This window comes from Camellia sinensis, chromosome 2 (assembly GCF_055761805.1).
Source record: "Camellia sinensis isolate YWXY chromosome 2, ASM5576180v1, whole genome shotgun sequence".
In the NCBI taxonomy this organism is placed as follows: Eukaryota; Viridiplantae; Streptophyta; class Magnoliopsida; order Ericales; family Theaceae; genus Camellia; species Camellia sinensis.
In genome coordinates this window covers 15,114,736-15,127,024 of record NC_138962.1, presented here as the reverse complement: position 1 = coordinate 15,127,024, position 12,289 = coordinate 15,114,736, and the positions used below count along the sequence as shown (strand labels likewise).

General features: G+C 37.7%; 1 protein-coding gene across 1 annotated transcript; it reads right to left on the bottom strand.

The window, feature by feature from the left end:
* Window positions 1-240: 240 nt before the first annotated feature.
* Window positions 241-5,546, bottom strand: LOC145819856 (O-fucosyltransferase 16-like). The gene is made up of 10 exons (XM_082913786.1): window positions 5,186-5,546; window positions 5,044-5,103; window positions 4,843-4,933; window positions 4,495-4,571; window positions 3,414-3,502; window positions 3,139-3,322; window positions 2,140-2,321; window positions 1,687-1,789; window positions 1,267-1,598; window positions 241-1,149 (listed from the first exon to the last, which is right to left on the bottom strand). Exons 1-10 carry the CDS (start codon window positions 5,369-5,371, stop codon window positions 681-683), a joined length of 1,773 nt encoding a protein of 590 aa, XP_082769912.1. The 5' UTR covers window positions 5,372-5,546; the 3' UTR covers window positions 241-680.
* Window positions 5,547-12,289: the final 6,743 nt, after the last annotated feature.

The following is a 12,289-nucleotide window of genomic DNA, read 5'->3' as shown; positions in this document are numbered from 1 at the left end:
TCCTGGTCCGTCAATGTATCAACCCATAATCACCAGACCAAAAAGAAAGCCCATAACCAGGCCAATTGGGCCCCTTCTTCCACACTTGAAAGGAGATAACAAGGTCGTCAAATGATCTTATTAATGAAATCATGATTTTCACCTTTGAATTACCAATAGGAAAAAAGAAACTAGAGAGAAAAAGCACACACTTTGTTTTTCTATCCCTGCCATGCAATTTTTTACAATAATACAAAAATATTTCTCAAACAATCAAATATTTGATATTTATACCTGTACTTTTAAGAAGACAATCAAAAACCCAAGAAAGAAGACAATCAAATAACAAAACAATGTCTGTACACACAATTCCATCCTCCTCCCATATACCTACCCCTGCCACAAATTTTTATGCTAAAGAATCAAAGAAAAAGATGTAATCTTCAGCCACAAATGTTCCTATTGCCTCTTCATGTACATACTCTCCAAAATATGAATACTGCAACTCATATCTTGCCACGAGCTGCCCGTCAGTTATTTACAACATTCTTTCTGCTGTCACTGCTGCTTAAGTTCAGGAAAGGCATTACCAATAGAAATATAGTATCATTAAGGTAAAGCAAAGAACCCAAAGAATTTGATGAAGAAATGCATTAGGTATGCCTATAACTCTGTTTCTCACCAGGAGCTCTAATCAGACATTAGTCTGAAAACATCTCTTCCAGCTCTGGTTGCTCGGGTTTCAGAAGCAGACCAGGATCTTGATCTGTTATATTAGGCAACCTTTTCCCTTGAAGCCCATTTTCATTCTCTGCATCATCTGTATCAAACCAATCCTGCTCGTCCTCTGCCAATTGCTCATCAGTGGTTTCACCAGTATCCCTCCTTGTACTATTTTCCATAACAATTTCATGACTGATATTGGCATGACTTTTAGAACCTAAATTTCCCCTTGCCTTGGCATCAGATTTTTCACATATGCAGGAAGAAGGATTTTCATGGAACTCACCCCTGCCTGGCCTTACCTCATTTGGCTCTCCCATGAAGCCAATCTGATTAGTACGAATTCTTGAGGCAAACTCTTCCCATGTCATGTTATCTCGGCTCATGAACAATCGAGAAAGTTTTTTAGCATTTGGACGGATTGTTGGTTTGTGCCCAAAGTATCTCCTGCAATTGAAAAACACGTTGCCCAGTCAGGTAGTCCAAAACTTATTTAAACCTTTTAAAATCAAAGTCAATGCGGATATTTCTTACAAACACAAGCCAGCATAAGCCCTAGCATACCTTCTTCCAGCTAATATTCTAGCCATGTTACCATTATTGTTCGTGACAAAAACATCGCTCTCATCACAAACAATAAAGTCTAGTGCAGCCAAGCGAGAGGAAAAAGAAGAAAATGGAGCCAACTCTTCCTTGCTCGCGATAGTGTCTTTTGAATGAAAATTTGGAAAGAGGGCTCTGAGAGGAGCTAATGTCTCTTCACCTCCATATACTTCACCAGACGCCACATAAATGTGAACATCCTTGCCAAAACCAAGTGCTCTCAGCATGAGACCAACTTCCTCAGGAGTTAGTGGGCATCTTCCTTGCCTTCGTTCCTTGTCAGGGTTCCTTTTCTACATCATTCCAAAATAGGCATCTTAGGAATGCTTTAAATCTCTAGTTGAGGTTGCATGATGTTTTATAAAATAAGTGAAACCTCACATGTATAGTTTTCCACCTCTTCCGTATTGCACCTAGTTCTCTTATTTCCTTTTCTCCGCCACCATAATAGCATCCAGAGAACGCAAGCATATCAGGTTCAAACCTACCATCATACGGAACATGTATTCACATCAATACCCCATGCTCAGTATAAAGTGAAAGTAAGAAAAAAAAATTGGGAGGCCTTTCACATACGATCAAAGCAAGTTTCCTAAAGCATGGTCATACACGTGCACATGATATTAGGATGATATAATGATTTGAAGGCCTTTACACACGTACCCAATTGCACAACTGGCATATGCATACATCATATCAGGATTCATATATCTCTCTTATTGTTCGTAATTGGGTAATATGAAAAATTGGTGACTAACATCAATTATCAAGTAACCAACTACTCTGTGTAAGCACATTACCAACAGCAAGGTTCAGGACAAGATGCATGTTTACCTCAAGTGCAGGGCAATAAAATGATTGCTTTTCATTCTCATCCTATCAACCAATTTTTCACCCATTTCATGAATCGTACTGGTAAACTGCAAAGCATGGTAGTTAACCCTACATCTCAGCTTCTGTAGATCTGTGGCCAACCGATTTGAAAGCCTGTAATCAAACTTACCGAGCTGGACAGCCTGCATTAAAGAAAGTATGATGGCCTAAGTCCCAATTCTGGAATAAACAAACGAAATCAAAAACTTTCGTGACCCCAAAACAGATGCGAGTCTTTCAAGCAAACAGTGGTTATACTTGGGTATAAAAAAACACCATCTTACAAACATCCAACTACCATTATGAGAGAGCAAGAATTAACACAGATACTTATTAAATATTAAACATGGTACTGAAAGGAGATCCTGAACCTAGATCCAAGATTTCATAGACCATCATGATGAAGTCCCCTCACTTATGGCCTTGTTTCTAGGTTTCCCCAAATAGCAATCACTCTTCAGCTTATCTGATACGTAAGCTAAAAATAGCTTTACTATGGGTGATGTAAGAAACTCCCATTTACAATTATCCAAAAAAAAAAAAAAACCTCCCATTTATCCACCAAATCTTTTTATATTCCACCACACTGGTTGCACATATATCGTGCATATGTCTTGCTTGATTGACCGCATCTGAATAAAAATTGTTTAAATTATCAGCTTTAGGAAATTAAATTTTGAACTATACAATGGTTCCAAATCTCCCATCCATGTTCAGAAAATGGCTAGCTAGACCTAGACAGACCAAGCAATGACATCAATAGGTGATGCAACAGCAGAGAAATACAAAAGTTCAAGTTGCTGTTCAAATATTTGAATGCAATCTGGCACTATACACTATTTGGGTAATGGAATCATACATAAGATATGCTCCAAACAGTGAACTTGGTAAATACACACATCCAATAAACTTATTGATGAAAGATGAAGCATGCAACTCTCAAAGAAACTAAACACTCACATGCTTTTTATTAAGAACAGGTAATACTCGGATTACATAGCATCTTGGATTGCACTTCCTTGGAACACGCATGCTGTGTGGATTAATAACCTTCCCTCCCTTTGTCGGAAGCTGTTTAATGATTTTAACATCTTTTGAAAGATGCAATATAAACCAATCAACGTCAAAGATTTCAGAAAAGTTGCTGCACAAAAAACAGAGAGCATATAAATGCACAAAATACTTATATTAGTGAAGTTCAGTAGTCAGATAAATCAACAACTGTATATAGCAACCTAGTGTCCTTCCAGAACGATTTCTGGTCCAGCTTTGGAACAACAAGTGTGGCATTTAATATATAGGCTGCAACAACTGCATCAGTTATCTGCAGCCACAATAGGAACAATTCTTAGCATTAATAACAACATTCTCAGGTAATGCTGCATAAACAAAAACAAATGACATGTCCTTGTGCGATTTTCTCATTTCAAGGAAAAACACATTTAATTGTGGCTTACAATTGCAAAATTGCCATTGTCACGACATTTTGTATGAATTAAATGTATAGAAATAGAAATTAACATACTGTATTTGAATATCTTAATTCTTAAGGCATCTCCAATCCTTGACTCGAGCATGTATCAAATTTAAATTTGAGCAAAAATCACCTAAACCACTCTCCACCCCATTGTCCAAACTTATACCAAATCGAGTTTTACTGAAAATTTCAAACCTATTTGTGGCTTTTAATTTTACTACTCTGACATTAATGAAGCTTTTACTCAGATTAATACTAAAATCTAAGAAGTGGGTTGGCTTTTTGGCTTTTTTGGCTATTTTAGCCTGAGCTAAAAAGCTTGGTTTGGGAAGGACTTTTTGGCTTTTTTAGCTTTTTTTGTGAGAAAAGAGTGTAATGAATATGGGTTTGATGTGATGTTTTAGTTGTTGTGGCTAAAATAGCCTATTTGTCTTTTGTGACTATTTTCGCCACAAACTAACTTGCCAAACAACACCTAAGTTTGTCCCTTGGAGTGGTTTATATCAAATAAAGCTTTTACTAATTTGAGTCAGGGCTAGAGATGGCCTTAGATTCTACACGCATTAATTGAACTGCACAAATAGTAGGAAGCCACAGGTGTGGTGCTGACCATAAATAAATAACTAGGCATACCATTTTTGTCACTCATCGAAAAGGAAAAAGCAAAAAATTTCATTATATCACAATTATCAACAGTGAATTCAACATTGCAGTAGTGACCTAACATTAGGCTCATCACTAATGTAATCCTTTTTGCACAAGTCAAAATTTCAATAATTAAACCAACCACTTAAGTTGATAGAGATTGATATCTGAATTAGGTAGCTAAAGAAAGTTACCCCTGTTCTTTGTTGATTTAAGCCTCCACTGGTTGCAATCAACAAGTATCGATTTTCATGAGTTTTAGCGTCAGCAGCTGGAGCACATAAAACACAGTATAAATCAATTCAATGTGAGAGAATCTTAAATTACATGAGATTAAAAGCCCTACTAAACGGAAAATCTTTTTTAATTAAGTTCATTCATGAATAATCTATTTCCTCAGGGGAAAACAAATTAAGACCAATTCAACTTGATACCAAATTTCAACGAATTACCAATTCAAATTAGTTGAAAGAGTCAAAGTGCTTAATCATAACCAGTTCAAACTCGCAACTCCGACGATCATAATCAGAGAGAAAACGTACTCAGAAATTTATTGCTGGCATTACTGCAACCATAGAAGAATTTCGATTGCGTCGAACTCCATAAGTCATGGCCTAAACTCCCTCCACTCGACTAAACAAACATTCAAAAAACGATAATCGATACAGAGTTTAGGCAAGATCCAAATGAATTAACGAAATCGAATAAGCAATCAAAAGAATTAAACGATAAGAAACCCTAACCGGTACACGAAAGGCTGTCACTCCGTCCACATCCGATCGAACGTGAACTCCATTGATGGACTGTATGGACAAATGAGAGAGTGATGAATCCAATCCAATGCAATAGAAATGAATAATAAGATACAGAGAGACGAAGGAATACCGAGTTATGATTGGTGATCGGAGGAGAGAGAAATGAGAGAAGTACAAGGAGGAAGAGAAGGACGGCGGCGACGGCGGAGATGAGGGGGAGGAGGTGGTCGAGGCGGCGGCTGCGACGGGACAGTATTCCATGGAGGATTTGCATTCCGACGAAGAAAGCACCAGTGTCTCGTTTCTTCTTTTTCATGGCGTTGTTCGTATAAATATAGACACAGAAGAGCAAGGTAGACGAGAAATGGTGGCGGTGCTGTTTTAGAGAGAGAAAGGTGGCGGTGGTGTTGTTGCTGCTGTTGTTGTTTTAGAGAGAGAGAGAGAGAGAGAGAGAGATGTATGTATGTATGTATGTATATTGCGGTTCATTCGGAAACAACAGCAGCGTTTGCGTTTTATATATTTGCATTTTCCAATAAACACCCGAAAAAGTCCTCCCTGGAAGGAATCGCGCGTAAATCGTAGTTGGATTGAGTTGTGTGTATTACACATACCAAAACATTTCCAACCCAGTGACACCTTGATGATTGACACGTGGCAAGTAATCTGTCTGGACCGTAGAAATTTCCCAACAATGTGGAAAACAGTTGTGTGGATGGGTCCCACTAGAGGCGTTTCTGGCCACTGATGAGATTAAGAATCTTGTGATTGGGTCAGGTTAGATATGACCTGCCCATGGGCACCAAATAATTTGAGAGAGAGAGAGAGAGAGTATTACCCTTCCTGGGGATTTGTAGAGAAATCTACCCTCATTTGACAAAGGGATGAGCCGGGACTTCAAGTGGGTCCCGCATATTCGGAAGACGCCGTTCGATTGCTCGTACAGGAACTCTTCCCAGCACGTGACGACAGAGATGGCTATTAAAATTTATTCGGTTTTAAATCATATTTAAGATTAGATTGTTACAAAATGGCTGTTTAAACAACTTCTATCTTTTTTTAACCAAAAAAAAACAACCTCTATCTTTATGTTTTTTTTTTTTTGGTTATAAAAATTTGTTTGCCGTTTATTTTTATTTTTAAATAAATTATAAAAATTATTATATTATTGTAAAAAAAAAATAATTTAATTGGTTTAGAAAATAAATTTTAGTTTATTTCTCTCTCTTTTACTACCTCACATCATCATTCACTGATTATCAACATGATGGACTATCTCGTCACGAACGACTTCCCTTAAAGACGATAAAATTTTGAATTATTTAGGGCAAATTACATATACACCCCTCCAGGTTTGACAAAATTACAGATACCCCCATGAGGTTTGAGAAATTACGAATTTCCCCCTGAATGCTATATTTGCATAAGAAATTAGGGGGTAATTTGTTATGAAATATAAACCTCAGGGGGTAAATTGTTATGAAAATACAAACCTCAGGGGGCGGGATGTAATTTCCGAAACCTCAGGGGTATCTGTAATTTAACCAAACCTGGAGGGGTGTATATGTAATTTGCCCAATTATTTACATATTGAATCAATCTTAAATGAAGTTTTGACAAAGTCATCCTTTGGTATTAATTTTTTTAATTAATTTTTTTGAGTCGTGACTTTTTTAATTTGAGATTAAAAAATTCGTTTAGTATTTTTTTTGATTTTTTTTTTTAAAAAAAATTATTATGATTTGAATATAACATTTTATCTTATTGACTTATTTAGCCTCTTTTGTCTTTTGGGCTTTTTTTGCCCAACTAAGTTAGCCAAACGAAGGCAAATCTCGTTTGGCATGCACTTGCTTTAGTTTAAAAATTACAAAAATTACAAAAAAAAATTAAAAAGTCTATAACTTATAAAAAAAAAATCAAAGATTACTTTTTCTTTCTATTTTTTTCACATCTTTTCGTAAAAAATTAAAAAGTCATTACAAATATACTAATTTTTTTATCTCATATTTTAGCCAAAAAAAATTAAAAAGTTACTAAAATAACATGTACCCAAACGAGATTGAGTTAGAATATTTAATTTATTTTGATCCCAATTGGAAACTTAACTATTTTAATTAGTTTTCTTTGATTAGTTGTAGAGATGGCAATTTAACACCGGCCTGACGGGGACTCGATCCCCCGATCCCGATTAGAACGGGTTTTCCCCGAAAATTATCCCCATAGGGTCGGGGATGGTATTAAAAATTGAATCCCCGATAATTTTCGGGCCGGGGACGGGGATAGATTTCCCAGCCCCGACCTCACCCCGACCCCGGTCCGATTTATCCCCGACAATTGCCCCGAATATTCCCCGAATATACCTAAGAGATATATATGTTTCGATTTTGACTCTGCTCTCTAGTCATTCACATTTTAATATTATTTCAGCCCCTCTCTCTCTCTCTCTCTCTCTCTCTCTCCCCCTCCCTCTGCGCGCAGTGCTGCTACTCACGGCGTCGTCCGATCTTCATTCTTCTCCGGCCGATCTCCCTCCTCTGCTGCTGCTACTCATCACGGCATCCTCCTCCGTCGCCTCTCGCGGGCCGGCCTCCTCCTCCGTCGCCTCTCGCCTCCCCCTCTCTCTGCCATGGCAGATCTAAAAAGATCCCTCTGCCACCGTCGATTGCGTCTTTCTCCGCCAGATCTGTTTCTATCTATTATTTATTTATTTTTAATTTTTTTTTGGTTGATGATGTTGCTGCCAAAACCCCCTTTGACCTAAACATACTGATACTAGACTTGGCTTTCAAATAATTTGTGTTTGATGCAAAACTGTTTGTACATGCCTTGATAAGTTTATGTTGTTGATGAAATTTTTTTTTTTTTTATGATGTTGCTGCTGTTAATGTCTTTGTTGATGGAAATTTTTTTTTGGATGATATTGATGATGAGTACGGGGATTTTTCGGGGTCGGGGAAGCCCGATCCCCGTTGGGGGCGGGGGTGGGGGGAGTGGTGTGTTCCCCGTCGAGGATCGGGGTCGGGGACGGGGATTTTTGTAGTTTCGGGGATCGGGGACGGGAAGGGTGATCCCCGGCCCCGCCCCGCCCTGTTGCCATTCCTAATTAGTTGACTATTTTAACCTGATTAAAAAAGTTATATTTTGGATGATAGTTAGTTTTTTTTTTTTAGTTTATCTAATAGTTATGAAAAAAATAAAATAAAATAATTATGATTTGAATGTAACATTTTATCTTATTGGTTATTTTAACCTAATTTATCTTTATTGATTATTTTAGTAAAAAAAAAAATTACTTCCCAAACATAACCAAAATACTCAAGATCAATGTCTATTTATTCTTAAATTTTATTATTGGTCTATCTTAATAAACTCTCAAATTTTAGATTATATAAAAATTTTACAAAAATGTTAAAGACCTTAAAAATTCTGTCAAAAGTTTTATCAAATATTTTATATAGATATAAAATTCACATGAGATTTATATTGTGTAAATCTCATACTCATATGAAATATTTAATAAAATTTTTAATAAAATCTTTAAGAACTCTAGTATTACTCCAACTTTTAACATGTATAAATGCTTCTAATGTTTTAATGGGAATATGATGTAATGCATGAATTTTAGGGGCACGTGGGAGAGCCGTGCATTCTATTTTTATTTGAGTAATAATACACCAATAAAAATTATAGTCTTGTTTGGTTTGATTTTTGATTTTTTTTTAAAAAAATATACTCTACAAATACTTTTTTAAGACTAATTAAATTAAACAGATTTTTTCAAAAAAACTCTCAGAAATGTGTTTGGTTATCTAATTTTCAGGATTACTTTTAAAATATGTTTGCAAAAAAGACAAACCAAACAAGTTTTTGTACTTTTATCTCAAAAATTACTCTACAAAAAGGCAAACCAAACAAGTTTTTTTACTTTTTATCTCAAAAATTACTCTACAAAAAGGTAAGCCAAATAAGTTTTTATATATTTTTTCTCTCAAAAACTACTCTACAAAAAAAAACAAAGTTATTGTGGGGATATATTTTCTGAATACCAACACGTGGCAAGGTGGCGCTGACGTGTCAGCCGAGGTGGCACGTGTCCTGGTCGTGACGCCGAGGTCATCTCGGCTAGGCCGAGGTTGCCTCCGAAGATATCGGAATCCGAGATAAGCGGATAAGGGACAAGAGTCCTAGAATGAAGAGGGAACTCAACTTGGATATGGACAAGAGTCCTAGATTGGGAGAAGACTTCAGTTTGGGTAAAGATAAGACTCTTAGAGAGTTTATCCTAATCCCACTAGGAGTCCCAGATTAGCAGTAATCCTAAGTCCATTAGGGCCAGGCTCCTATTGGGACTGGGATTGTATTGGCTATAAAAGAGAGGCACCCCCATGGGTCTAAGGTATGCTTTTGATACTCAAGCTTGTGAGTTTAGTACTTTATTTATCTTTGAGAGATATACTGACTTGATCGTCGGAGTGCCCCCGGGTGGTCGAAACCACCGCGGGATTCTTATATTTCTGTTGCAGCTCCGTCAGGTGTCATCTATTCTGCCAGTGCTCTCCAGCTGGTTACTAAGCGGGCAGTGTGGTCGGAAAATCACTCACACAATTTGGCGCCGTCTGTGGGAAAGAAAGAAGAATAGATGGCCAATGACGGACAGAATGATCAGATTAGAGACTACGCTCCTGCTGGGAGTGGAAGACCTATCGATCTCGACGTTGAAGGGGACAATAGCAACACAGAAACTCGTGACTAGAGTCACGGAGTGAAAGAAGCCGGCCAGGAAGGTGACGCACCAAAGACAACAGATCGAAGCAACGAAGATGACCTCCAGGTATGGAAGGATAGATACCTACAGAGGAACGAAGACCCTTCCAGAAGGGATGCAAAGACAGGGGGCATGAGCGCTCCCAAGGAAATAACATTCAAGTATAAAAGAGCTCAACCTGAGTGAGCAAATCCCGGATCCCAGATCCCAGAAGACATGATCTCGGCCTAGATGAGTAGGTCCGAGAAAAGAAGAGCTCAACCTGAGTGAGCAGATCCAAGATTCCAGAAGATAAAATCTCGGCACCTGAGTCCGAGAAGAGAAGAGCACAATGAGCAGATCTCAGATCCCAGAAGATAAAAAGGAAACACACAATATCAGACTAAAGTTGGCCAGAATTGAGAAGTATGCTAGGGCCGAGGAAGACATGCCAGGAACAAAGGCGTCGGAACAAGAAAAGAGAAACGGCTCGCCGATGCGAGGCCGAAAAACAAACTCAGGTTGGAGCCAAGTAAGATCAATAGAGAAACCAAGGCCGACAATCTCGGCTTGAATTCCACCTCGGTGACAAGGTCGAAGCTACATGTATGATGAGAACCCAAGTGGATTTTAAGTTCACACTGGGGGCGTAGAGAAGAAGAATGCGTTTACCACTTGTTAAAATTTGTGGACAATTTACAAGTTGGTTAAACGAAGATGATGTTTAACCGAAGTTAAACCGAGATGATGCTTAACCGAAGTTAAGCCGAGATGATGCTTAACCGAAGTTAAGCCGAGATAATGCTTAACCGAAGTTAAGCCCAGATGATGTTTAACCGAAGTTAAACCGAGACGATGCTTAACCGAAGTTAAGCCGAGATGATGCTTAACCGAAGTTAAGCCCGGATGATGTTTAACCGAAGTTAAACCGAGACGATGCTTAACCGAAGTTAAGCCGAGATAATGCTTACCCGAAGTTAAGCCCAGATTATGTTTAACCAAAGTTAAGCCGAGATGATGCTTAACCGAAGTTAAGCCGAGATGTTGCTTAACCGAAGTTAAGCCGAAGATGATGTTTAACCAAAGTTAAACCGAGATAATGCTTAACCGAAGTTAAGCTGAAGATGATGTTTAACCGAAGTTAAACCGAGATGATGCTTAACCGAAGTTAAGCCGAAGATGATGTTTAACCAAAGTTAAACCGAGTTGATGCTTAACCGAAGTTAAGCCGAAGATGATGTTTAACTAAAGTTAAACTGAGATTATTCCTTATCTTCACTTGTTGAAATTTGTAGCAATTTACAAGTTGGAGTTAAGCTGGTTCCTTATCTTCACTTGTTGAAATTTGTAGCAATTTACAAGTTGAAGTTAAGCTGAGATTATTCCTTAATTCACTTGTTGAAATTTGTAGCAATTTACAAGTTGGAGTTAAGCTGATTCTTATCTTCACTTGTTGAAATTTGTAGCAATTTACAAGTTGAAGTTAAGCTGAGATTATTCCTTATCTTCACTTGTTGAAATTTGTAGCAATTTACAAGTTGAAGTTAAGCCGAGATGACTATTTCTCTTCACTTGTTGAAATTTGTAGCAATTTACAAGTCGAAGTGAAGCCGAGGTTATAGTTTTCACACTTAGCAATCTACAGGTTGGTCTAACCAAAGAAGATGCTTAACACTTGTTGAAATTTGTAGCAATTTACAAGATAATGTTGAGCCGACATGTGATCATCTATTGAAATTTGCAGCAATTTACAGGTTGAGGAAAAAGCTAAGTATATTGTTTAAACACTTGTTGACATTCGTAGCAATTTACAAATAGATTATTGTTTAACACTTGTTATGTTAATCCTTGTTGATCCCTGTTATAGTATATGCTAATCCTTGTTGAAATTTGTAGCAATTTACAAGTAGGCTAGATCGAGATCACCGTTTAAACACTTGTTGAAACTTGAAAAAAAGTTTGCAAAATTAACATTGAGTAGTATATGTTTCACACTTGTTAGAATTTATGAAAAGTTTGCAGGTCAGTATCTTGCCGAAGTAAAAGTTTTTATACCCGAGGTATGTAACCCCGAGAAGATTGCACAAAGATGGAATCATGCAAGAGCAGTTAGAAGAAGATCAAAATAGAATTCATCGTGATTGACACGCCTTCACCTTACAACATCATCTTGGGAAGGCCATGGTTGCATGCAATGGGGGCAGTTCCCTCAACGTTGCATCAACTATTGCGGTTCCCAACAGAACATGGGATTGAAGAAGTCAGAGGGGATCAACTGCAGGCGGAGAATTGCTCCATGGCAGCAATGAAATCCACCTGCAGCATTCAAGAACCAGAGAAGGCAGAGATTGAAAACGAAGAGGTACTAGATGATGTCGGCAAGGAGCTAGCCGAAAGGAGTGAAAAGGCACTGAAAATCCTCGTCCAGGAGGGGGATGAAGAACGCTTCTTTTTTTTCGGCTTAGGCTTAGCCGAAGAAGAAGAAAG